Source organism: Ursus maritimus, unplaced genomic scaffold (assembly GCF_017311325.1).
Source record: "Ursus maritimus isolate PB19 unplaced genomic scaffold, ASM1731132v1 scaffold_28, whole genome shotgun sequence".
Classification (NCBI taxonomy): Eukaryota; Metazoa; Chordata; class Mammalia; order Carnivora; family Ursidae; genus Ursus; species Ursus maritimus.
In genome coordinates, this window is record NW_024425341.1 from 20,817,207 (window position 1) to 20,843,461 (window position 26,255).

The following is a 26,255-nucleotide window of genomic DNA, read 5'->3' on the forward strand; positions in this document are numbered from 1 at the left end:
TGTTTATTCTTTCTGTGAATTTGAGTTATAAAGGTTTTTTTTTTTTTAAATGAGCATCAGGTCGTCTTATTTTCAATGAGTTTTAACAAGAAAATCATGAACTACATGGATACCTCATAATATATAATGATGCACAATGTTTTTATATGACATTGTTAGCTCATCAGAGGCAAAAACAAATTCTGAGGTTTCTTAAAGAAATAAATATGTTTAGTCATGTACCTACGTGCTTATTCCTTCCACAAGTAATTAAGTGTTGTGTTCCAGCTCCGTCCTGGGTCCTGGGCCAGGTGAGACACGACATGCATGGTCTCTGCCCTCAAAGAGCTTGTAATTGCTAAGTATCCAGGGTCTGTTAAAGAGTTTCTGCTTCTCTGTTCGAAACTTTATTTTGCCCTAGTCTTTCGTGCCAAGGAGGGTATGGCTATGTCTAAGTAAGCTTTACCACCAAAAGATTCTGTTTACAATTTAACAATTGAAACAAATGCTCCACTACAATAAAGTGTACATGACAGGTCAGAAATACTTGAAGGTCAAACAATACAAACTTCCAATTACAAAATAAATAATTAATGGAGATATAATGTACAGCATGGCGACTATTTGAAAATCGCTAAAAGAACAGATCTTAAAAGTTCTCATCACAAGAAAAAAAATTTTTATGACTGTGTATGGTGACGGACGTTAGGTAGATGGTAATCGTTTCATAACATACAAATATCGAGTCGTTATGTTGTATGCCTGAAACTAATACAATGTTATGTCAATTACACCTCAATTAAAAAATTGTGAATAACATTAAGTATGTGTATACTATTCTTCCTTGTTTTATTATTATCTAACAAAGCCAAAATCAAAAAGAATTATATAAGGAGGGTGCTTGGCTGGCTCAGTCAGTAGAACATGTGACTCTTGATCCCAAGGGTGTAAGCTTGAGCCCCATGATGGGTGTAGAGATTACTTAAAAATAAAATCGTAAAAAAAAAAAAAAGAATTATGCAAAACACAACGCGGTGGAGAGGTGTTTCTCTATGCACTGAAGGACACTCTCCAGTGGTGAGAAGAAAAACCAGCTTGAAAGAACTAAGAAATAGATCCATCATGCACCTCAAGCAAGCTGTTATTTCAGTTGACAAAACCACTTTTAGTTACATATTTATCATTCTCTTGTAAAGAAAAGCCTAAAAGGTTTCCTGTAGAGAACATTCCAGGGCAATGAATTTTAGGAGAAATGTATTGTGGGGATCATACATAAAAAGTATCAGGTAGCAAAATGTACAACGTTGTCAACTATAGTTTTGAAGAATGTATGACAGTTGTCTAAAATCCTGTTATTCCTTACATCAGCTCTCCTCAAAACCTAGTATTATCACTAAAGCCTAATTCACAGAGGTACTTAGGCAGACACAGAGTTCAAGTGTGCTGTTCTTTGGCAACCTATTTTAACTTGGGTATAGAGCTTAGAAACCTGAAAGAATGGACAGCTAACAATGTCCCCAAAATTACTGATAGATACCTAAAATGATATGTAAATGACAGCTGAAAACTATGTTCAAAAAGTCCCAGAGGTTTTGGATACCAGCCCTTTGTCTGAAATGTCATTTGTAAATATCTTCTCCCATTCCGTGGATTGCCTCTTACTTTTGTTGACTGTTTCCTTTGATCAAACTCAACGCCCAAAAAACAAATAATCCAGTCAAGAAATGGGCAGAAGACATGAACAGACACTTCTCCAAAGAAGACATACAAATGGCTAACAGGCACATGAAAAAATGCTCAACATCATTAGCTATCAGGGAAACAGAAATCAAAACCACATTGAGATACCACCTCACACCAATCAGAATGGCTAAAATTAGCAAGTCAGGAAACGACAGATGTTGGAGAGGATGTAGAGTAAGGGGAACCCTCTTACACTCTTGGTGGGAATGCAAGTTAGTGCAGCCCCTCTGGAAAACAGTATGGAGCGTCCTCAAGATGTTAAAAATAGAGCCACCCTACCACCCAGCAATTGCACTACGGGGTATTTACCCCAAAGATACAGACGTAGTGAAAAGAAGGGGCACATGCACCCCAATGTTCACAGCAATGTCCACAATAGCCAAACTGTGGAAGGTGCCGAGATGCCCTTCAACAGACGAATGGATAAAGAAGATGTGGTCCATGGGGCGCCTGGGTGGCACAGCGGTTAAGCGTCTGCCTTCGGCTCAGGGCGTGATCCCAGCGTTATGGGATCGAGCCCCACGTCAGGCTCCTCCGCTATGAGCCTGCTTCTTCCTCTCCCACTCCCCCTGCTTGTGCTCCCTCTCTCGCTGGCTGTCTCTATCTCTGTCAAATAAATAAATAAAATCTTTAAAAAAAAAAAAAAAAAGAAGATGTGGTCCACATATACAATGGAATATTACTCAGCCATCAGAAAGGATGAATACCTACATCGACTACATTTACATCGACACGGATGGAACTAGAGGGTATTATGCTAAGTGAAATAAGTCAAGCAGAGAAAGACAATTATCATATGGTTTCACTTATATGTAGAACATAAGGAATAGCACGAAGGACCACAGGCAAGGGAGGGAAAACTGAAGGGGAAGAAATCAGACAGGGGGACGAACCATGAGAGACTCTGGACTCTAGGAAACAAACTGAGGGTTTCAGAGGGGAGGGGAGTGGGAGGATGGGGTAACAGGATGATGGGTATTAAGGAGGGCACGTGTTGTGATGAGCACTGGGTGTCATACGCAACTAATGAATCGTTGAAAAAAGTACATCAAAAAGTAATGATGTACTACTATATGTTGGCTAATCGAACATTAAAAAAAAAAAAAGACTACACTTACTATGATGAGAGAAAAAAAAAAGTCCCAGAAAATCAAATCATGGTTGCATTTTTCTGATGAGACCTGAAGTTAAGATATTCTGTGTTGTTACTGCAAATAAAAATGGTTTCATTGAGTGTCAGATTGAGCACAAGTGACAACTGAGGAGCTCAACGGAAAGCTGCAGAAGGGACGTGTCAAAGATGCACCTGTAGGTACAGCTGGAATTTTTTCTAAAAATGAGCTCTGAATTTGTGACACAACTCCACATGAACTTAGGGGAGGTCCTACAGTCCTCAGTCACAAGGCGAGAAGGAGATCATTCGAGGTTTAAAAAAAATTAAGAACTAGCCTCAGATGCACCAAGTTAAACAAAATAAAACCAGTGTGGTCCCCGGAGGCCAGAATTTTGAAAGGGACGGGCAGCAACAAGTACCAAAGCCGAATCTCTTGATTTGATCATTTGCAGCCTCGTGCATTTAAATTGTTTGCCAAATACGGCACCTTTTGCTCCACCTCCTCACCGCCTGATCTTTCTTGGTCTCCCTTGCTTGATCCTCCTCCTCCTTCTGGACTTTAAAATGTTGGCACAGCCCAGGGCTCTGTGCTAAACTTTGCTTCTCTCCTCCTTGTATACTCATCTCCTAGATACCATGGCTTGAAGTTCCATCTATGCACAAATGGTTCCCAAAGGAATATTTACAGTCCTAACCTTTGCTCTGAACACATGTGCATGCACACACATACACACACACACACGTACACACACACGCACACACTTAATGTGATAGCTTTACTTGAACATCTAATAGGGATCTCACACCCAATATGTGTAGATCAGAATTTTTTATTGTACCCCACACCTGCAAACATTTTTCTCCCCCAGGACCTCCTGCCTCAGTAAATGCCACCACCATCTACCCTCAGGCGGATGTAAAAAATTTAGGGAGGGGCCGTCTTGACTTCTCTACTGATACATGTCACGTGTTACGAAATCCTGTTAGATCTCCTAAAAAACACACCAGTCCGATCTCTTCTCTCCACCTATCTGCCACTATGCTAGTCATGGCCATTCTAATTTCTGACCTCGGTGATCATAACTGCCTTCTTCTGGTCACTCTGCTTACTCTTACCTTCCTGCCATCCATTCTCTACACAGAAGCCAGAGAGATCAAAGCCTGTCACTCTCTAGCTCAAATACTCCAGTGGTTCCCCGAACTACTGATCGTGACCTCCATGCTCCCTGGTTGCTAATAGCCTCTCCAAATACCTATCCTCCTTCTCCTCACTCAAAGTGCCTCAGGGCTTTCTTTCCCATACAAAGTCTCAGTTTCAAGACCCACGCACTTACTTTTTTGGGTCAGGCGTATTAATTAGATTCTGTCTAGCCCCTTTACAAAATTAAAGAACAAATTATTGGTGTATAGACATGAATTCCCAAAATGATGATGGAATCTCATTCATATTACAGTCAACGGTTGTGTCCAGAGTGACCTCACAGACTTCTCACACTCAAAAACAGCTCTCCTTTAAACTCCACTACAAGTCATCCTAGATAACGATCACAGTCCTGTTCACAAGTCTTCTCAAATGGTCTCATGAAGGGCAACACCAAAGCCCTCCATTTTCCAGGGCAATCACTTTCTCCTATCTGTCCTCAACCATGAGTCCCCATGGAACTAGGAAAGCACAGTGCCTCCAGGGTGGAAAAACCACACCCGAGGAATTGCCAGGATGAACCAAAGGGATGGCAGGGAGGACGGAGGATCCGAGTGCGACCACCTATGGCCTGAGTGCCAAGGAGTTTCTACTGCAACTTGCCTGAGGCTCTGCGGAGGAAGAGAGTGGGCATTTTTTAGGAACTATCTCAGTGAAAGGAGCAACATGCTATAAGCCATATGTTTCTCCACAAATGGAATCCATTATTTTAATAATGAAAGTTTATAAATTAGGTGTACTTTGAGATGACCATTTACAGTCACTGCCTTAGGACAATGCCTTCATCAAGACTGTTTCAAAGATCTGCATTCAAGTCAGACAGGCTATTTTTTCTAGTATCTCCATCACTAAACACAAATGCAAAATTTGTGCACTAAACACTATTACAAAACAAACAGGGTCCTTCTCTATTGTAAAAATGTTCTGTAAGGACTCAATGAGACAGTGGGTATGAAAACATTTTTTAAAGTGGAAGTACTTTGTCAAGGTATAATTATCTGTGGCACAGTAAGAAGGACTCTGGAATCAAGCCAATGTGGATTCAAAGAAACAAACAGAAGACCTCAGTCAGCTTGGTATTCTAAGTGCCTAGCACGTGGCTGCAGCAGACAAATGTTTGCTAGAGAGAACTTAAGCCAACAGCTCAAAAACCTAGTGATAAATGTGGTACACCAAGCATATTTTGCTTAAACATTATTCTTAGAATGTGTTCAGAAGTTAAGGTTGGGGCGCCTGGGTGGCTCAGTCATTAAGTGTCTGCCTTTGGTTCAGGGTGTGATCTCAGAATCCTGGGATCGAGCCCCACATCAGTCTCCTCCTCTGAGAGCCTGCTTCTTCCTCTCCCACTCCCCTGGTGTGTTCCCTCTCTCTCTGGCTGTCTCTCTCTGTGAAATTAAAAAAAAAAAAATCTTAAAAACAAAAAAGAAGTTAAGGTTAAAAAGAGAAAAAGAATGGTGTTCAAGATGATACTCTTTAGTCCTGGGAAGACAGCGTGATGGACTAGAACACCAGTGACAATCCTAGCTTCCAGGCCTGGTTCTGCCACTGGTTATAATTCTAGGACAGCGACTTAGCCCTCTTCACTCGCCAACGAGAGGTACAGGCTGCACGCACTACAGGCTTCATTCTAACTCTGACATTTGATTCTATGTTCACACCGATTAAATCAGACTCACCACTTACTGAATACAGTGTGAGAAAGCCAAAACTGCATCACATCATTTCAAGAAAATTAACTCATTATGACATCATTCTTTGATTTATGAAGCACTTGATTATGAAGTGTTTTTTATTCTTTTGTTAACAGTTAAAGTGTCTTGAAATTTGTCTATAGAACTGACCAAACTCCATACTTGCATTTACAACTGATTTAACTTTCAGACTCTATATCAAGCCTTATTCCTAAACTATTCAGAATTAACATGCTTTGACCTGAATATAGGCTGAATCACTCCTCGCTGCTAGGCGGTGTCTTTGAAGCAGAGAAGGAGCTTTATGTAACAGGAGCCAGAAGGAAGAAGTCTCGGTCACAGGGCATTCTGCTAGCTTTCAGTGAACACAAAGCAGTGTAAAGGTAAAGCAGAATCGTAGATAAGTCAGGAGAGAATGGAGGAAACACCAAATAGGTGAAAGTTAGAAGACAGGGTCTCTAAAGATTTCAACTAGCACTATACTTAAACACAATATAACAAAAAAGCTTTGGTCTACAGGGATCCTTTGGTCAAATCAATTTCTTTATTTTTCTGTTGTGTTACTTCCTGTCTCCCACGAATAGGAAACAGAGCAACTCCCGACACGGTTTTCTATTTCTCTGTATCTGCCAGACAATTTAGTCATGAAGCAGGAAAAACACAAGTCATTCTCTCTGCTGAAAACAGCAGCGTTAACAATGAAAGTAGGAACTGCTGTAAACACGTACAAATTGCCAACACGGTTTTCAGAAAAAAAAAATTTTTTTTAATAAAAATTCAAACTGAATTTTGTTATAAAATCACCATAATTTTTTTGATATGACTAACTGGGCCACATACAACCATCTAATTTTGAAGAACTGCTAGAAGCCTCCTTTACAAGCAATTTCCAAAGAATACCACACAAACCCTGAAATAAAAACATTCTCAGTAATGTTTTTCTTGGAGGCAACCTTATATAGCTAGCCAAAAGGAATATTTTAAGAATCCCCCAAATTGCATTGGGGACAAGGAAAAAGGAGGGGGACCACAGAGAGAGAGAGAGAGAGACAGTCGTTCCTTTACACAAAGACAATGTGGTCCTTGAAGTGTATCATATGGACACTTCAAATCTTGGCCCTAAAATATGGAATTCATATCTAAAAGCATACACAAGCTGCAGATGAACATTAAATTGTGTACTGAGCTTTAGACATTATCTCGCTTGGCTCTATAAGTGACAAGGGCAACTATTCTCTCTCAAAAGGGTTTATTATGCATGAGTTCGAGCCCCACGTTAGACGTAGAGATTAAAGAAAAAAAAGTTCATCATGTTTGTGCAATTGCATTTTTTAGAAAATTAAAGGAAGGAGGCCAGGCAAGAAGCAATTATCTTTGAAAGAGATTCAGTTCATTTCTAAACTTTTTTTTTTCTTAAGAGTGCAAGTCAGCAATAATCTATTAAAATCAATAAACACGCAACACCAGTGAGAGGAAACATTTGGCAGACATCACAAGTATATCACGAATACACAAACAGGTCCTTTACGCCACAGTAGATCTGGTCCTTTTCAATTTCCCAGGAATTGGTACTTCTCACAAGTAATGAAAAAATGTTTAGGCATCACTGGCAAAGCACTGCCTGTAGTGGCTTTCATAGAAAGATACTAATGCCAAAACTATCACTCTTAAAATCTGAGAGTGAAGCAACAGAACTCTGATGGTTTTGGAGAAGGTTAAAATATATGAAAATCGGTACTATGGTGGCTTTTACAGAAGTGGGGTTTCCAATATACAGAATTACCTCCAGATACCCAAGGGGTACTCTCCTTACGTCCCTCAAAGAATGAATGCCGCATACTTCCTGTTGCCCACCCAGACCCCACCATGTCTCCCTCTCATGCTCGCCGGGGGTCCCCCAGTCAGACCCCACTGACTCTCTTCTCCCACGCGCCTGCCCCACTCACGAGCCCTCCTGGTCATTCCTCAGACTAGCAAGGACAGAACGGACAGCCCACCGCAAAGTTCTCACTCGTCCGGAGAAAAAGTATCTTATTTAAATTGTAGGGTTAATGCATTCTGTGGACAAAACTGGTGACAGTAGACAGTGTGTGATTCTCATAGCTCCTTGGGGAAGATGATGCATTGTCATTTCTGTTGTAAAGCTAACATTTATTAAGTTCTTACTTCCTGCCAATCACTGATGTGAGCACTGTGCATGTTTAACACTTAGCTTTCACACAATCCTGCGAAGGACGCACGGTCCTCGGCTCCGTGTCACAAACAGGGAACCACAGCTCAGTGAGGAGGCATACCATTCTCAGACCCAGGCAGCTGAACGAAGTCTATACCCATTTTATGTGGGGATGGAGGTTAATGTTCAGCCTGTGAAATCTCGGGATCTGGGACCAGCCATGGAACTTGGCATTGGACTCTTCTGTACTCAATTATTTTTCCTGTTGTTTCATGTTATCATCCTACTGTTAAAACGTCAGAAGCCTAGATCTTGTGTTATACTTTTGTGGTTCTATTTCAAAATACCCTTCATGTAAATGTAGCACCAATCTGGACTTTGTAAATGGTGACGATACTATGACAGAAATACACGGGGACCTCCAGACAGAGCATATACATATGTATTTATGGATGTGTCTTTTCAGGGTAGTTATTTAAATGCTAATATCCTTCTCGTTCCTATTCTCTCTGAATAACTATTTGTTGATTTGGGTCTTCCCAGTAGGAGCCAATATAAAATATATGAACCTGTCAGAAGTCTTTTTTATAGAAGAGATCGCCTTAATCAGGGGTTTAGTATGGGAAAAATAATATTAAATTTTCAAGCAGCGGCTTTACCACTATTTAAAATCACTATACTGGTATATTCAATGTGTTATTTAAAAATATTAACTGATTGCTTTCACGCACCATCTTGCTAGTGTAAAAACCTTGAAGAAGGCTCTCAGGGTTCAGCATTCTTACAGCTGTCTCAGTCCAGTCTTTGCTCTTGTCTTAGAGTCCACACAGCTGGTCCTCCCTCTCCAGGCTAGCTCAGATGCCCACCAGCATCACCCAGTAAGCATGAAGGAACAGGAACAGCTTCAAAATAGTTAGAGACCCAAGGCAATCTATTTTATACTTTTTGTAGGCATTTCTTCACCTTTTTCCTTAATGTTCTCTATTTCTCAACTGTCTTTCTTCTTGTTTATAATCAACAAAGTCAGTTCTGAAGACAAGAAGTCCTAAATAAATGTATTGGCAGAGCTGGTTCCTTCCGGACACTCTAAGGGAGAATCTGGTCCAAGATTCCCTTGGCTGCTGGAAGTCCTTGGCGTTCCTTGGCTTGTAGATACCTCACTTCAAGCTCTGCCTCTTCACGTGGCCAACTACCTTCTGCGTCCTTCTAAGCTTTCTTGAAGCTTATCCTGAGAGAATTCATACCTATTAAAAGTGATCAACCTGGGAGCGCCTGGGTGGCTCAGTTGTTAAGCGGCTGCCTTCGGCTCAGGGCGTGATCCCAGAGTCCTGGGATCGAGCCCCACATCCGGCTCCACTAGGAGCCTGCTTCTTCCTCTCCCTCTGCACCTCCCCCCTGCTTGTGTTCCCTCTCTCGCTGGCTGGCTCTCTGTCAAATAAATAAATAAAATCTTAAAAAAAAAGAGTCATCATCCTGGGGTACAGTGAAGTAGATAATATGGTGCTTATGGAATTAATACATTTGTACTTATGGGATTGCAGAATGATGAACCCCCTAGAAGCTGTCCACAGCTGAGCCCCAGACTCTGTGACTATGTTACCTTCTATGGTGAAAGGAACATTGCCAATGCAATGAAGTTAGGGACCTTGAGATGGGGAGCTATCCTGGATTATCCAGGTTGGCCCCATGAAAACACAAAGGTCCTTATAAGTGAAAGACAGAGGCAAGAAATCAGAGGAGGTGTGACAAGAGAAGCAGAAGTCACAAGGATGTAATTGCTGCCAGGGGCCACAAGCCAAGGAATGCAGGTGGCCTTTAAAGCTGGAAAAGGCAGGAAACAGACTCTCCCCTAGAGGTTCTGGAAGGAATAGGGCCCTGACAACACCTGGGCTTGAGCCCAGTGAAACCTATTTTGGACTCTTGACCTCCAAAAACCATAAGAGAATAAATTTGTGCTCCGTTTAAGCCAATAAATTTGTGGCAATCTGTTACAGCAGTCATAGGAAGGGAAAAGAGTACCATGGACTCCTCAGAAGAGATTATTCAAGGTGGCGCCACCTTGTGCTTATCTAAGAGAACTGCTTCCAGCTGAGTTGGCTGAGCATCTTGGCAAGGATCCACGCGTGACATGTGGGCTCCGGGTGCTACAAACACTTGGTACCCTGCTAGTCGGAGCCAGAGGGAGCAGAGGTCACTGCATTAAACTGGCAGGGTCCCTTATGCCGGATTCATGGTTCAGATACTCCTGGTGCTGGGATGGGATGTGCCGTCTTGGCCACATCTTGTCTTGGCCCTGGTTTCTCTTACAGGTACATGACGTCAGCCTTGGTGCACAGGATGAACAGGCAGCCCGTACTAATGTATTCCTCTTTAATCATAAAGAATCTTTGTTAAACCATCTTTGTAACAACTTTTTTATGGCTGCTCAAGTCAACAGCACCGGCACTATCCACTAACCCCTTCCCCTCACACCCTGCAGCCTATCCACGGGAAAGCCACTGAACTCCGCCTCACGGTACTGTCCAAATCAGAGCATGTCTCGCCACCCAGTCCAAGCTGTGGTTTTTCTCTCACTGGAAAACTAAGGAAACAGTTTGCCAGCAGGCTCCCTGATGCTACTCCTTCTTCCCCACAGTGAGCTCTGCATGTAGCAGCCACCATCCTCTGAAAAACACAGCTTGGAGCATCTCACTCCCTGGACAGAAACTTTCTGATAGCTCATGATGACACAGGAATATTAACCAAACACTACCACGGCCAAGCTTCCCTTCACCCACTGGCTCTCTTGTCTCATCTTCTACTTTTTCTCTTGGTAAGCCCCAACCAAGCCTTCTTATTATTCCTCAAACGTACTGATCCTGCCTTCAGGATCCCACCCTCACTGTAGCAGTCAGTGCCTTGAAGACTGGACCTGGAGTGCTGACTTTATAGGAGCTGTCTAGGAACTCCAGCAGCCCAACACCTGGAGGGCCGGGGGTTCTGTGGGAGGAGGGGTTACAGCTGGCGGGAGTGGAGCCTGGGCAGCCCTGCAAAGGGAGAAGAGGACTATCCTATCCTGAGGTCAGGTGGTTCACCAGCAGGGAGTCCACGATGCAAGAGAGTCATCCAAGTTGTGGCAAGAATCACGGTTATCTTTATTTATTTATTTGACAGAAAGAGGGAGAGAGTGAAAGCGGGGCGAGGGGCAGATGGGGAGGAAGAGAAAGAGGGAAAGAATCCCAAGCAAGCTCCTCACTGAGTGCAGAGCCTGACGTGGGGCTTGATTTTAAAACCAAGATCATGACCTGAGCGGGAACCAAGAGTCAGACACTAAACCGACTGAGCCACCCACGTGCCCCATCACAGTTGTCTTTTATTACTGAGCAGTATTCCACAGTACGGAAGTTTATTTATCCCTTTACCCACCAAGGGACATATGTGTTGTTGTCAGGTTTTGGTAATTATAAGCAAAGCTGCTACAGATATTCATGATATTCGTGTACAGGCTTTTGTGTGAGTGTGAACTTTCATTTCTCTCTGGCAAACACCTAGGAGCAGGGTTGCTGAATGACATGGTGAGTATACATCTAACATCACAAGAACTTTCCCAGCTATTTTTCGGAATGGCTGTGCCACCTCCCAACCTCACCAGCAGTGTATGGTGCTCTGCGTCTCTGCTACAGGACTGTCAACGCACTTTATAATTTAGCTGTTCTGGTAAATATGTGGTGGTATCTCCTTGTGGCTGTAAATCGTGTTTCTCTAATGACGTTGACACATTTTCATCTGCATATATTTGGTAGAGTGTGTTCAAAAAAATGCTTTTGGCTATTTTTTGTTTGGGTTGTTTCTTATTTTTGAGTTTTGAGAGTTCTTTATATATTTTGGATTTAAGTCTTTTGTCAGATGAGATGTGCAAATGTTTTCTCCTGGCTTCCTTAGAATGTTCTTCATGGAGTGTAGTTTTTACACTTGATGAAGTATCATTTATCACTTTTCCTTTTATACATCATGTGTTACACATCGTATCTAAGAACTTTAGGGACACCTGGGTGGCTCAGTTGGTTAAGCATCTGACTTTGGCTCAGGTCATGATCCCCGGATCCTGGGATCCAGCCCCCGCATCGGGCTCTGTGCTCAGCAGGGAGTCTGCTTCCCCCTCTCCTACTGCCCCTCCCCCAATCATGTTCTCTTTCTCTCTCTCTCTCAAATAAATAAATAAAATTAAAAAAAAAAAACTCTCCATCTAAACCTGGGTCATACCCTATGTACTTTTAAGAATTTTATCATTCTACATTTTAGTCTGATCCATTCTGAGGTAATCCTTGTATATGGTGTGAGACACAGGTCCAGTTTTGGTCTGTAGATGTCCAGCACCTTTTACTGAAAAGTCTTACCTTTCTCCACTGAATTGCCTTTGGTTCTTGGTCAAAAACCAGTGGGCCATATTTGTGGGTCTATTTCTGGACTCTCCATTGTTTCATTATCTGTCTTCCCAGACACTGAATTGCCTTGATTACAGAGGCTTTAAAGGATGCCTTAAAAATCAGACCATGTTAGTCCTCCAACTTTGTTCTTCTCTTTCTAAATTGTTTTAACTATGCTAGTTCTTCTCTCTCTCTATATATATATATGTATGTATACATGTATATGTGTATCGTTTAGAATACACATATAGTCATACATGTATATATACATGTATATACATATGTACATATATACATGTATATGTATATAGTTTAGAATCAGTTTATCTATATCTTCGAAGAATTGTCCTGAGGTTTTAATTGGGAATGTATTGAATCTCTAGACTGTTTTAGGGAGGAGTGACATTTTAACTATACTGAGTCTTCCAATCCATGAACATAGTATGTCTCTCCATTTATCAGTTCTTTAATTTTTTTAACCAGTATTTTATAGTTTTCAGCATACAGATTCTGCACATATTTTTATGTCATTGAGTATTTCAAGGTCACCCCTGTATTATTACATCCTTATATCTTGGCAATTTGTTCTAAGAGCTTTTTTGTAGATTTCTTGCAATTGTCTACATGGACAATCATGGTGTCTATGAATAGACATAGTACCATTTCTTCCTCTCTCACCTAAATGTCTTTTACTTCATTTTCTTACTTTATTGCAGTTGTACTTCATTCATTCACTCATGTGACCAAGTGGCCCAGGTTCTACCTGAGCCCTGGAAGTTCACCAAATAGCATTTTCCACTTCCTGCCTTTCCCATGTATAGTGGTTAATCCCACATAAAGTTACCATATGCTAAATTTGCATCTGGCTCTGTTTCTATGTGTGATTAGTGGGAGAATATTGGCAGTACCCCGAGCAGAAACACGGAGGCATCAAGAGAGTTCGTCTTTACACATGGCAACAGTAAATACTGATTCTCATGTCTGACCTCTCTGCTCAAAGTCCCAGAAGAATAGATTGGGTACAGAATCAAGCACAGATGTATATCCTCATAAATGATAAAGCACATTTTTTCCTCTGACACAGGAGGGAAGGAAGAGCCAACTGATAAAGACACAGAAACACTGTGAATTGGAGAGAAGGAAGACAGGGTATTCATCCATGGAAGCTAGAGTTATAAATGATATTTCTTACAAATAAATGGGGATCAGTACATATATATAATTAGGTAAGGTAGTCCCCAATTGCCACCAGTGCAAACAGTACTTTTTGGGGGGAATTTCAAACCTTTTCACTTCATGACTTTAAGCACTAATGTCACAAACATCTTATACCAGAGAGCTGCGGGGTTAAGTCATGACACAGAAAAAAGACCATAGCCATTCTTAAAAATACATCTGCAGTTTGTTTGCATATTATAATTCTACTGGTTTAAATTAACATAGGATTAATATAATACAGTCTTGGGGGAGGAGGAAGGAGGTTGGATATGTAGCATATTCAATATAGTAACACAAGTAAGAAATGACAGTACTCTCATCAGAGAGCAATGCTTTGGAGAGACCATAGGTTGAGGATCAAAGTAAAAATAGAAAGAGTAACAATCTCAATTTCTATGAATAATGAAAACAATGATTTAAAAAAAAAAGCTACCTTTAATGCACAGAAATAAGGGCAAGTAATGTTACAGATAGATATGCGCAAGATAAAACATATCCAAATGGGATTAAATGAACATGTTTCATCCTAAGTAAATCCATCTGTAAAAACAATCACTGAATTCTTTTGGCTTTTTAAACCATCACTAACATAGGTCACATTATTTCTTGGTCAAACACAGAAGAAAGTTCATTTGACTGTGAGAACACGCATTTTGTGTTTTCATTCCAAGCCTGTTCTAATCTTATTTCTGCCAGTGGCTGAGGTCTGTATCCAGAAGGCCACTCTTCTGCTTTCGGTCCTCACCACACTCCTGTTCCCCAGGGATCAGCAGTGGCTGGAGGTTTGGGGCCAAAGGGAGAAGAGATCAGGGAGAGAACAGGAATGGGATTCACGGCTCATAGGAAAGTGTACAAATTCACATGAATGCGAATCTAGTGATCCAGTGTCACCAACTCGGGATGACCACATCTATGACAACACCTTCTGTTTTCACATATGTACTTCCAACATCTGCTTACATAGTGGCTTACCCATTCATAAGAGAGAATCCAGCAGCCACGCGCGATTCCCAGCAGCACATTCAGCGTTCGCAGGGGCTTCCCAGTGAGCACGTGAGTCGTAGTGTCACACACTTCCCGGGCAAATGAAAAGCCCTTCAATTTATTCACAACCTGGATGACGAGGTTCTGCTTTCTGTTAAATAGGAGGAAACAAATCAACAAAATGACTATGTTACCTACATAGGAACATCGAGGTGATTACATTGAATAATAATTAAAAAAAAAAAACTAGAAAGCTAAAATTCTATGATGATCTCAGCTACGGAGCTCACATTTTAATTTCTTTACAATCAATGACTTAAAATCTGGGAAATAAAAAAACTTCAGTTTTCAGCTCCAACTGTCTATTTTAATGGCTGATGAAGCTGCCCCAGGCTATAAGTGTCTTTGCCGCATGTCCATGGGCAGGAACACAGCCAGCATCAGAAGGGCCCCGGCTCTTCCCACCACTATTACTTCTCAGACAGATCTGAACCAACCTCTGCATGGTCAGGACCAAGCTTATCACTTGCTTATTTTATTTGAAATATAACATTTATTAGAATTCACACATACAGTTTTTTCTAGTAAGAGGGGGAAAAGGGTCCTTTTCGTTACATTATCAGATCAAACCTTATGGCCAATGTGGCAGAGCCTCCTTATTTTTGCAAAGCCCATCATTATTTGTCTTCTGGTCTGTCATTCCATTGGTACCTTAAGTACCTTTTAAGAAATATATATTCTTCCCATCTAACTTCCTCACCAAATTACTCATCATTTTTCCTCTCTTCCCTTTACGATCACCTTACTAAATAAAGCCCTTGGTTCTGACACATTGCATTTCCCTCTCCCTCCCAGCAAGTTTTGGAAATCCCCCAATGAAATACAGAGGACATGAAGGGCTTTCTAAGACACACTATGACGTACACAGTGAGTTAAGAGATAAATTTCTCTCCTCTCCAAAAACTATTATGAAGACAAAGAGGCTGCTCTTGCCCCTGCGTCGAGTGTCTCTAACAGTGCCCCGTCCTTCCTAGTTTTGTCACTACCGTCTTGGGCGTGTCAATCTCAAGACCTGTTTCTTTACATGAGAAATGAAAGGGCGGTACTGTTTCACACTTTAAATTCTTAGAGATCCCTAAGGCAAAAAAAGACTAACGGGTCAAGATCTGGGGCCTATCACCACTTCAACTAGAGAATCTGTGCTTATTGGGGTGATGGAAAATATTAAATTGGGGAGAAATGTAAAGAAAACAAAAGCATAAGTGAAAAGCTCTAAACCATATGCTCCCCAGAACCCTGCATTTCCACATGTCGACGATTTTCCTTACTCCAGGTCTGGCAGCTGCCTGCTCTTTGTTGGATGTGTTAATCAAGAACAAGTGTGTCTGCGAGACGCGGCCGATCAACGCGGCATCGGGACGTCTAAGTCTTGTTCTTAACTTCAGACAAGAAGTATGTGTGGGGGGAAGAAAAATAAAAAGAGAATATGGCCTAAATGGAAGTTTGATTTTCAAAACTTTGATGGAGAAAATAACTATTTACTAATGTGTTTTATACTGGGGGCAAAAATACAGATTCTAAAAAATATCACACCCACCATACTCAATTTCACTTCCATATTAGACAATTTGGAATGTTCAGTATATTTCATGAGATCAACAAAAATTGTGAGCGTGCTCCTTCTTCACTAGCTAATGTATGGTGTTTGAGCCATTGGTCCTTTTGATTTCACATGCCATGGGTGGGAAAAGGATCCTACAACAGAAAGTATTATAAGCATGCATTTTTTTACAGGCTATTTTTCACTGAAATGTCCCAACGTTTTGACGAATGCCTTAAAACATTACAACGTATGATTGATACTAAAAAAAAACCAAAACAAACAAAAAATAAAACATCCCCCCCCAGTTTTCCCCTTTAAACAAGAATTGAAAAATCTTTACAAAGAATATGGTGCTATATTTTTGTTGGATATGCTATATATTGTGTTAAATGTTTAAGGAAGATGATAAGAACGTGCCAGCAAGCTATTAACTCTTTCCCAAAATGTGTAGATAGCGGCTTTCATAGAGCTGTAGAGAGCTTCCCAGCAAAGTGTTTCTTTAAGAACTTTGAGGGAATCCCCCAGTGATGCTCCATTTATTGAACTTTCATGGGGTAGAAGTGGTAGACACAAAGAGACAGTAAATAGGAAGAAGCAAGAGGAGCAGCAAAATACTAGAATACCTCTTAATGTTACGTAAACAACTCAGAAAGTCTTCGGCGCTAAACCGCTCACAGTTTTCTAACCACCGTTTTTATTTCCAGCGTTCTTCTAACTCCAACATCAGTTACACAGAGTAACAGCAAAACAGCGCAAAGCTCCGAGCTGCCTTAAAAGCGCAGCATCACGGTATATGAAAGAAAAATCTGAAATTTTACATTGAGCAGAAAGTTATCAAAACAATGAGTACTTACTCAGATGGCATGCTTGTCATGACTAATGTTCTTGTTGGCTAGAGATTTCAAAAGAGAAGGAACAAAAAACAATCAGAAGTATAAAAAACATTTTTCCCACAGAAATTAACTTTAATACAGTTTTTGAAAAGTTACATCACTTAAAAAATAAACATTTAAGCATATATCAAAGTAAAAAAACTTTATATTCCTGGAAAAAAAAAAAAACCAGCCTGAGAGATACAAACTCAGATACTATTCCTAAACTAATCCAAAATAATTCCAGAACATGAGGTAGAGGAGCGGGGGTGGGAAGTCTATTCCCCTAGTTAGCTGGCAGACCTCTAAATGTGCCATCCTGCTTAGGGACCTGCGAGGAAGAAGACTGTGAGAAGGCATTTTTTGCAGGATGAAGAGCCGTTTTCCTAAGGTTTCTAGACAACTCTAGCCCTGCCTCAGTCACACATATACAGTACTGCTTGTGCTGCTGGGTGCCTGGGTCCCTCAAATGCTTTACCCTCTTGCACACAGAAGCTCAGATAATGGGACTGCTTACGCATGGGTTAGTATCTGCTATTAATTGGAACGGTAAAGTTTCTTTTTTTTTTGAAAATAAGTTTTTAAATACTTTTTTTTACTTACATAGACACATGCTGATGGCATAAAAAACATATATATTAAGTGCTTTGGAAATATGTCATTAGAAATATAAATTCCCCTAAATTTCTACCAGCCAGAAATGACTACTGTTTAATAATTTGGTATATATTCTGTCAAATGTTCTTTCCATTGGAGTGTGTGTATATGTATAATTAAAATAAAATGAACTCACATTATCCACACATTTTTGTAACTGAGATGATACACTTTGAATGCAGACAACTGTGTAGTGTAACAATGAACTAACCATCACACACTTACTGTGTCTTGAAGGACCATGCGAATAAATGAGGAGAAGGAGCAAAAGGCACTCAGAGGACCCTACGTGGACACGCACGATGGAGTCGAGGGGCCTGTGTACTGTACAGGTGTATTTGGGGAAGGTGGAGGAAGGAGAATGAAGAGATAATATCAGTCAAAAAGATACTCAAAGGAAGAACTCCAGTGGCAGATGTGCTGACTCAGGATGACCACTGACCTCTTGGCAGTTGTCCCTCCAGAGTAGTCTATTGTTAGCTCTCCTCTGTTTCGGATACAAAGGGAACAACTATAGCAGTTTGTGGGCTGAGTCTGGAGACTCTAGGAGTCTCTAGTCACCAGGGGAGATTCTGGTGGAACCTAGTCATGATCTTCAACGTTATCCTTGCATGAAAGCTATGCAGGCCCAGTGATGTGACCAGCCCCAAATAAAGTCCAAGAGGCGCTCCTTCCACGACATCCACTTTCTTCTGTAGAACCATCCAAAAGATGCCAGTAGAATGTCATCTGTGGAAAGTAACCCATGGAGTGAAGGGGAAGGGAACAGGAAATCTCCTGACTTCTCCAATGCTAGGCTACATCTCCATGGCTTTGCCCTTCTTTACCTGCACCCCCTCTCCAGGTGAGCTTTCACACATCCTCATGGCTTTACATACCAGCCACATGCTGACGATTCCCAATTTCATATCTCTAGCACAGACCTATTTCCTGATATCCCGACTCAAATATTCTACTGCCTACATGATAAAGAGGGCCATCTGGAGGTCTAACAAGAATCTTTAATTCGACATGTCTGAAACTGAGACACTGTTCCAGTCAGACAATTAGGCAAAAAAAAAAAAAGAAATAAAAGACACCCAAATTGGAAAAGAAGTAAAGCTATCTCTATTCATAAATGAGATGATCTCATATGCAGAAAACTCTAAAGAACCCAGAAAAACGTTAGAACTCATAAATGAATCCAGCAAAGCCGCAGGATACAAAAATTAGTGTGCAAAAATCAGTTGTATTTCTATACATGAATAATCATCAGAAAAGGAAATTAAGAAATAATTTCATTTATATTAGTGTCCAAAGGAATAAAATATTTGGGAATAAAGTTAATAAAAGAGACATAAAAAAACCATACACTGAATATTAAAAAAAAAAAACATCGAGGAAAGAAATATGAAAAGACCTCAATACATGGAAAGACATCCTGTGTTCATGCACTGGAAAATTAAATATTGTAGGATGACAAGACTGTCTAAAGCACCTTTAGTGCAAGCTCTACCAAAATCCCAGTGGTGAGTTTTGGAGAAATGGAAAAACACATCCCAAAATTCATATGGAATTCCAAGAAAACCCAAATAGCCAAAATAATCTGGAAAAAGAAACACAAAGCTGGAGACCTGATACTTCCCAATTTCAAAACCTACTACAAAACTACAGTAATCAACACTGTATGGTGCTGCCATAAGAACAGATATGAATACAGAGCTGAAAGTCCAGAAATAAACTCTCACATCTAAGGTCAACTGATTTTTGACCAGGGCGGGTGCCAAGACCACTCATGTGTAAAGAACAGTCTCTTCAACAAATGGTGCTGGTAGAACAGACAGCCACAGACAAAATGATGTGGGACCCCTGCTTTACACCACATATAAAAATTAACTCAAAGTAGATCAAAGACCTACATTTAAGAGCTAAAGTTATAGAACTCTCAGAAGAAAACAAAAAGGAAAATCTTCATGACCCTGAATTTGGCAATAGTTCCTTAAACAGGGCACCAAAAGCACAGGCAAAAAGAAAAAAATAAATCGGAATTCATCAAAATTAAAAACTTTGATGCATCAAAAACTACTATCAAGAGAATGAGAAAGATAACCCACAGAATAGGAGAAAATATTTGCCAATCATATATCTGAGAAGGGTTAATACCCAGAATACATATAACTCAACAACAACAAAAAGACAACAACACATTTTAAAAATGGGCAGGTGCTCCTGGGTGACTCAGTCAGTGTCGCGTTCAACTCTTGATTTTGACTCAGGTCCTGGGAAGGTGCCCCTCATCAGGCTCTGTGCTCAGCGCAGAGTCTGCTTGAGATTTTTCCCTCTCCCTCTACCCCTCCTGCTTGTGCTCTTGCCCTCTCTCTTTTTCTCTCTTAAATAAATAAATAAATCTTCTTTAAAAAAAAAGGGCAAATAACTTGAATAGACGTTTCTTCCAAAGAAGAAAAGCAAATGGACAACGAGCACATGGAAAGATGCTCAACATCACTAAACTGTCAAATCCAAAATGAAATCTCAGTGAGATACCCCTTCCTGCCTGCTAGGTTGGCTACAATCAAATACGTGAAAAATAACAAGGATTGATTTTAAAAAAAAATGATGCCTCTATTGTGGAAAACAGTTTTGTGGTTCCTCAAAAAGTTAAACCCAGAATTACCATACAGTCAAAACACTTACTCCGAGGTATATACCAAAAAGGATTGAAAACAGGGACTCAGATACTTGTGCGAGAATTGTCGTCACAGCATTATTCATAAGAGCCAAAGTGTGGAAACTGCCTACGTGCCCAACAATAGATGAGTGGATATGATTAATCTGGTGTTTACGCACAATACATTATTATTATCCAGCCATAAAAAGTAATGAGGCTCTAATACATATGACAACATGGAGGACTCTGAAAACAGCGTGCTAAGTGAAAATAGCCAGACACACAAGACAAACATTGTATGACTCTACTTATATAAAATATCTAGCATAGGTAAATTCATAGAGGCAGAAAATAGAACAGACTCCCAGGGTCCCAGGCTGGGGTGGGGAGTGGGGAGTTGTGGCTTAATGAGTTCCAAGTTTTACTTTGGAGTGAAGAAAATGTTCTGGAAGGAGAGAGTGATGATGATTGCATAACACTGAACACTGCCACTGAACCGTACCTTAAAAATGGTTAAAATGGCAAATGTTATGTTGTATGTATTTTATCATGATAAAACAATATCACTACCAATCTTCTCTCCCAAATCCACTCCTTCCACTGGTTTAGTGGCAATTCCCGTCCTGCTCAGGTCAAAAGCATTTTCATCATCATTCTCTTCATTACTTTCTCATACCCCACATTCAATCCATCAACTCATCCTATCAACTCAACCTTGCAGATGTATCTAGAATCTGACCGCTTCTCATCAACTCCACTCGTGACATGCCAGCATCTCACATGGGTCACTGTCAAAGCCACTTAAATCATCTCCCTGCTAAATTCCCAGAGACTTCAGTTAACGCCCAATGCACAATCAGAGCCAAACTATGAAAACACACATTTGATTGCGTCCCTCTTATTCTCCTAGCCTCTGGTGGCTTCATGTCTCACTCTTCATATATATGAACATGTGAATATAGTCTATTAATCTATTACTATCACTCAAAAAAAGAAAATCGTGAATATGACCCCTGTTAAGTCTAAGTGGAGGAAGGTCAGACAGTTAAGTCAACCAGAACCTTGACAGCCAGGGGACATCCTTCCTAGGCTGAGGGGGAGAAACGGTTGTATATAAGGAAACTCAGACCCCAAAATAAAAGTCTAAATGAAAAGAAAAAATAAAAAAAAGGCAAAACAATCTGACTTGTAGATGTCTGATAAGGAATCTAGAAGAGAAAGGGTCATTGACACGGTCCAGCCCCAAAACCTACAAGAGACAAGCTCTCCCTAGAGTCCCATGCTAACAAGTGCTGTGATCGAGAGCACACATTCAGACTGGTGTGACAAATATTCCTGGCCTGAAATACAGTGATGAGACAGAAGGAGCAATGTTGTTATTAAGAGTAAGCATGTTTACTTATCTGTTCTTATAAATTATGCATGAGAAGACATATCCAATAGAATTCCCTCGTTTAATCAAGGAAGCTCTTTATACAATGATATGGATTGATACCTGCAACTTATTTTAAAATGAATAACAAAATAAGATGGTTGACAGATAGATACATGATAGATGACAAATAGATGAAAAGGAAATATTTAAAAGATTAGTTGTAGAATCAAGGCTGAAGGAGAAAACTGTGAAATATTTTGAAATGGAACAAAAGATTACTGGATATCTTCAATGGACACCTATGTGTTGTTCAGCACACACACCCTTCAGGGTTATCTCTGTCTATGGGGTTTATGCCTTTCCTCCTCTTTTGAGCTATTTTACAACTCTATTAGTTGTAGAAAATTGATAGGAATGCAAATTATTCTTGTCTATAGAAATGCAAATTCTGGGGAGCCTGGGTGGCTCAGTCGTTAAGCATCTGCCTTCGGCTCAGGGCGTGATCCCAGGGTCCTGGGATTGAGCCCCACATCAGGCTCCTCCGCTGGGAGCCTGCTTCTTCCTCTCCCACTCGCCCTGCTTGTGTTCCCTCTCTTGCTGGCTGTCTCTCTCTCTGTCAAATAAATAAATAAAATCTTAAAAAAAAAAAAAGAAATGCAAATTCTGTGCAGTGGACATTCAAGTGACTTCCCTCTCCCAGTGGCGACAAAGCCATGTCCGAACTCTTAACGGTCCATTAACACGTCTCCTCTGTGGATTCTTCCACAGGACAAAACAACTTCCCATTCTCATCATTAATTAATGAGTTAAATAAAATCTTTAATACATACTCATATTCTATTAGTGAGAAAGTTTTGATGTATCTTTTAAAAATGATCTTTTAACAGTTATGAAGGTTTGCCAGTAAGTTGCCCAACAGATTCATCTGCTAAAGGTCAGCAGCCTCTTTCAGACAGAAGCTGCTCATCTTTATCACCAGAGAACACTCCACAGGCAGCTTGAGCCCAGGAAGTTCTATTACTGGCTCCCCGAGCTGAATGCCAAGTGGCAATAGAACTTCACTGGCTCTGTTTCTCTAATTTTAACTTTCCTCTCCACTTGTTTTGTTTTGTTTCATTAATGGATGAATTATTCTCCGTTAGTGGAAGCAATGCTTAGGAATTTGGTTTTATGGTCTACTTGGTGTTCTATATAAATTAATTAATGGATTATAAAGATTTATTCTTTTTTAGTAAGAGACCATAGAGGACTGGGTTTATTAGCCTTTTTATGTTTTTCTTTTTTTCTGCTTGCTTATTTGCCCATTTTGGAGCTAAAATCAATTAAGACTATTCATGCCCACAAGGAAGGAGAATAGCTCCTTGAAATCTGGACTGGTTTTAGTATTTCTGTCTTTATTCTTGACCAGTGACTGAAATTATAACTAACTCAGAAATGTTTTAAGAATTTAAATTCACATGTGTTTAGAAATTATTATTAGTTTAATAATTTTAGCTTAATGAAAATAGTTATGTCTTCTCTGAATTCTCTATGTAAGTATAATATAAACATACATTTTATTCTACTTGAGTTTATTTTTCCTAGACTTAGACAGGTTTACTGGTCAAATAAATAAGATTACTCCTCTATCACGATTAAGATTATAAAAAATGTAAATTTATGACAAATCATTATTCTAACAAACTTTTTAATATCAATACTAATTGTGTTTTGTAATAAGTCAGTGTGAAGATAATTTCCAGGATCTTTAGTAGTAAATTAATTAAACAAGGAGGCCATTAGACTAAGGTGGTTCCAAAGCCTTAGCAGCCTACATAAGCAAGCCAAAACCAGAGCCTGTAAACCCCTTCAGGTTAAAAAATCAAAACCAAAGAACAACCAGTCACAAACAGCCAACTAAGCTTTCCCACATAAGGCAACCGCTTAAGCTGTAGCCAATCAAATAATGTGCTTGCATTGATTCCACCTCTTCTCATGGCCTTGGAGCACTCCTAACCACTAACCATTTGTCAGTGCCTGATTCAAATAAAATTTTGCTCAAATAAACTAAAGAATTTTTTAATTATATTTTTAAGATTTTATTTATTTGAAAGAAAGACAGAGATAGTGAGAGAGAGAGCACAAGCAGGGAAGAGAGGGAGAAGCAGGGTCCCCGCTGAGCAGGGACTGGATCCAACGGGGCTGGATCCCAGGACCCCAGGATCATGTCTTGAGCTAAGTCAGACGCTTAACCGACTGAGCCACCCAGGTGCCCTCCCTTAAAATTCTTAATATGTTTCAGTTTATCTTTTATTAGGTAACATAAACCTTGGACAGAGATTAATTTAAAAATATTGTTGGATACAGGGCAGCTGGGTGGCACAGTTGGTTGAGCAACCAACTCTTAGTTTCGGCTCAGGTCATGATCTCAGGGTCTTGGGATCAAGCCCTGCGTGGGGCTCTGTGCTCAGCGAGGAGTCTGCTTGGGACTTTCTCTCGCTCTCCCTCTGCCCCTCCACTCGCTCTCTCTCTCTCCCTAAAATAAATAAATCTTCTTTAAAAAAAAAAAATTGTTTCAGGGCGCCTGGGTGGCTCAGTCGTTAAGCATCTGCCTTCGGCTCAGGGCGCGATCCCGGCGTTATGGGATCGAGCCCCACATCAGGCTCCTCCGCTGGAAGCCTGCTTCTTCCTCTCCCACTCCCCCTGCTTGTGTTCCCTCTCTCACTGGCTGTCTCTCTCCCTGTCAAATAAATAAATAAAAATCTTAAAAAATAATAAAATAAAATAAATTAAAAAAATAAAAAAATTGTTTCATAACTCAGTAATTTATAAGAGAGAAGACTGAAACACTGATTACTAAGCAGAGTTATAATTTTTCTATATTTTTGCTTTTTGTGTGCCATACAGAAGCTTGATCTTTGGGTCATGTCAATGAACATGTTCATTTTTGCAACTTTAAAAGGGTGTAAAAGAGACATAGGGTAGGACGGTGTAATGGAAGACTTGTTGGTCTGCTAACATGCCTATGTAAGATGGACATTTCTCAATTGTTCTCCCCAGTTTTCTGTGACATAGAACTTAGTAACTTTGGCTAAAAATAGATAATATGAATTACACTTACACTTAGAGTAATACAGAGGATTACAATTGTGCATGAGTCTGTTTTTTAAAAAAAAAAAATTATGTTTCTTAAAGCAGTGGTTTTCAGGTTTTGAGATCTCTGGACTCCCTTATACTATTGGGACTCTATTGAGGAACCCAAAGAGTCTTTGTTTTTGTGGATTACGGCCATCATAGAAATTAAAACTGAAAAACTTCAAAAATATTTATTGACGCACTTAAAGACAGCAAGAAGCACACACTGCCTGTTAACAGAAATAGCATCTTGGTGTTACTGGTCAGGTGTTGGGTCCAGATGAACGCAGCTCTGGGCTTAAGTAAAGCGTCAGTTTGCTACAAGATAAGAAAAGGCATACTGAAGAACAAAACTTGGAAAGTTCACTTAACTTGCTTTAGTTTATAATACTTGAGTCTGAAGGAAAGTTCAAAATGTGTTCAATTTTAGTCAATTGCACCTGATGCTGACGGGCTGTTTTTATGGTTACTGATTATTGCCTACAAGGCAAAAGGCCAGTTTTACTTTTCTGCATAACCTGCTTATAAAGCAAAGACTGTGTTACCGAAGAATGACCTTTCCTTTATGTTGAATATATGACGCCCGTGATGAAGGAAGTAAAGTTTGTTCACTTAGGTTACAGCCTATGCTTGTCTTTAAATGTTTTCTTGCCACTATGATGAGATGACTTACCCGCTATTGTTTCTCAGGCACACGTGATCCTATCTTAAGGATCTGTGTGAATCCTGTCTGGTAACTTTTTTGATTTTTGCCTTCTCTAAGTTGGATCCTAACTGTACATAAATAAAACTTGAAGGATATCACTTACACCTAAAACAAACCTTTGACATTTCTCGTTGGAAATCACAGAAATATGATTTTACTTGTAAGAGAACTGTCAGGTAATTAGGTTGAACGTGTCACTAGTGCCGAGTTCCACGTAACATCAGAAGGGCCACTCAGCCTGTCTAGGCGAGCATTTAATAGGTACACTGTTATCAGTATAAATAACTCAGAGTCCTAGGTTTCGAGGAAAGTCCTTGATACTGGTTTTGACCCTATTGTCCATAGTGTTTTTACCTTTAAAGAAAACACTGGCCAGCTGCTTTCCTAACAGTTGTGTTGAGTTTTCTTCTATTTAGGGTGTTCTAGTCCTACTATGCTGCTATTAGACAAAGTAAGTGTTACAATCTCAGTTATTAGATTGTTAATTTGGTGAGGGTCCTGCTTCTGTAATTTAAATCTAGCATCTGGTAGGCCAGTGGCTTTCAACTGGGGATGCACATCAGACTTACCTATTTTTTCTTCATAAAAATATAGATGCCCAGGACCTAATGTGGCTCACGAAATCTCTTGATATTCTGACATGTCCTTAGCATATTTATTGTGTCTCAGGAACATTATACTACTTCTCAAGATTTGTTTCCTCCATAAAAATTAGGTTGATCCTTTTGAAACAGAGAAACTAAAGGACTCCATTTTAAAAATCTGCTTTTGC

At 40.1% G+C, this 26,255-nt stretch overlaps 1 protein-coding gene across 1 annotated transcript in view; it reads right to left on the minus strand.

Moving 5' to 3' along the window:
* The window catches only part of MCPH1 (microcephalin 1), a 243,062-nt gene that overhangs the window by 139,365 nt on the left and 77,442 nt on the right, over nt 1-26,255 (minus strand). Inside the window, exons 10-11 of the mRNA XM_008706148.2 lie at nt 16,967-17,004; nt 14,498-14,660 (exon numbers count right to left, since the gene is read on the minus strand). Of these exons, the coding sequence (XP_008704370.1) occupies nt 14,498-14,660; nt 16,967-17,004 (201 nt within the window). The remainder of the gene's footprint in view (nt 1-14,497; nt 14,661-16,966; nt 17,005-26,255) is intronic.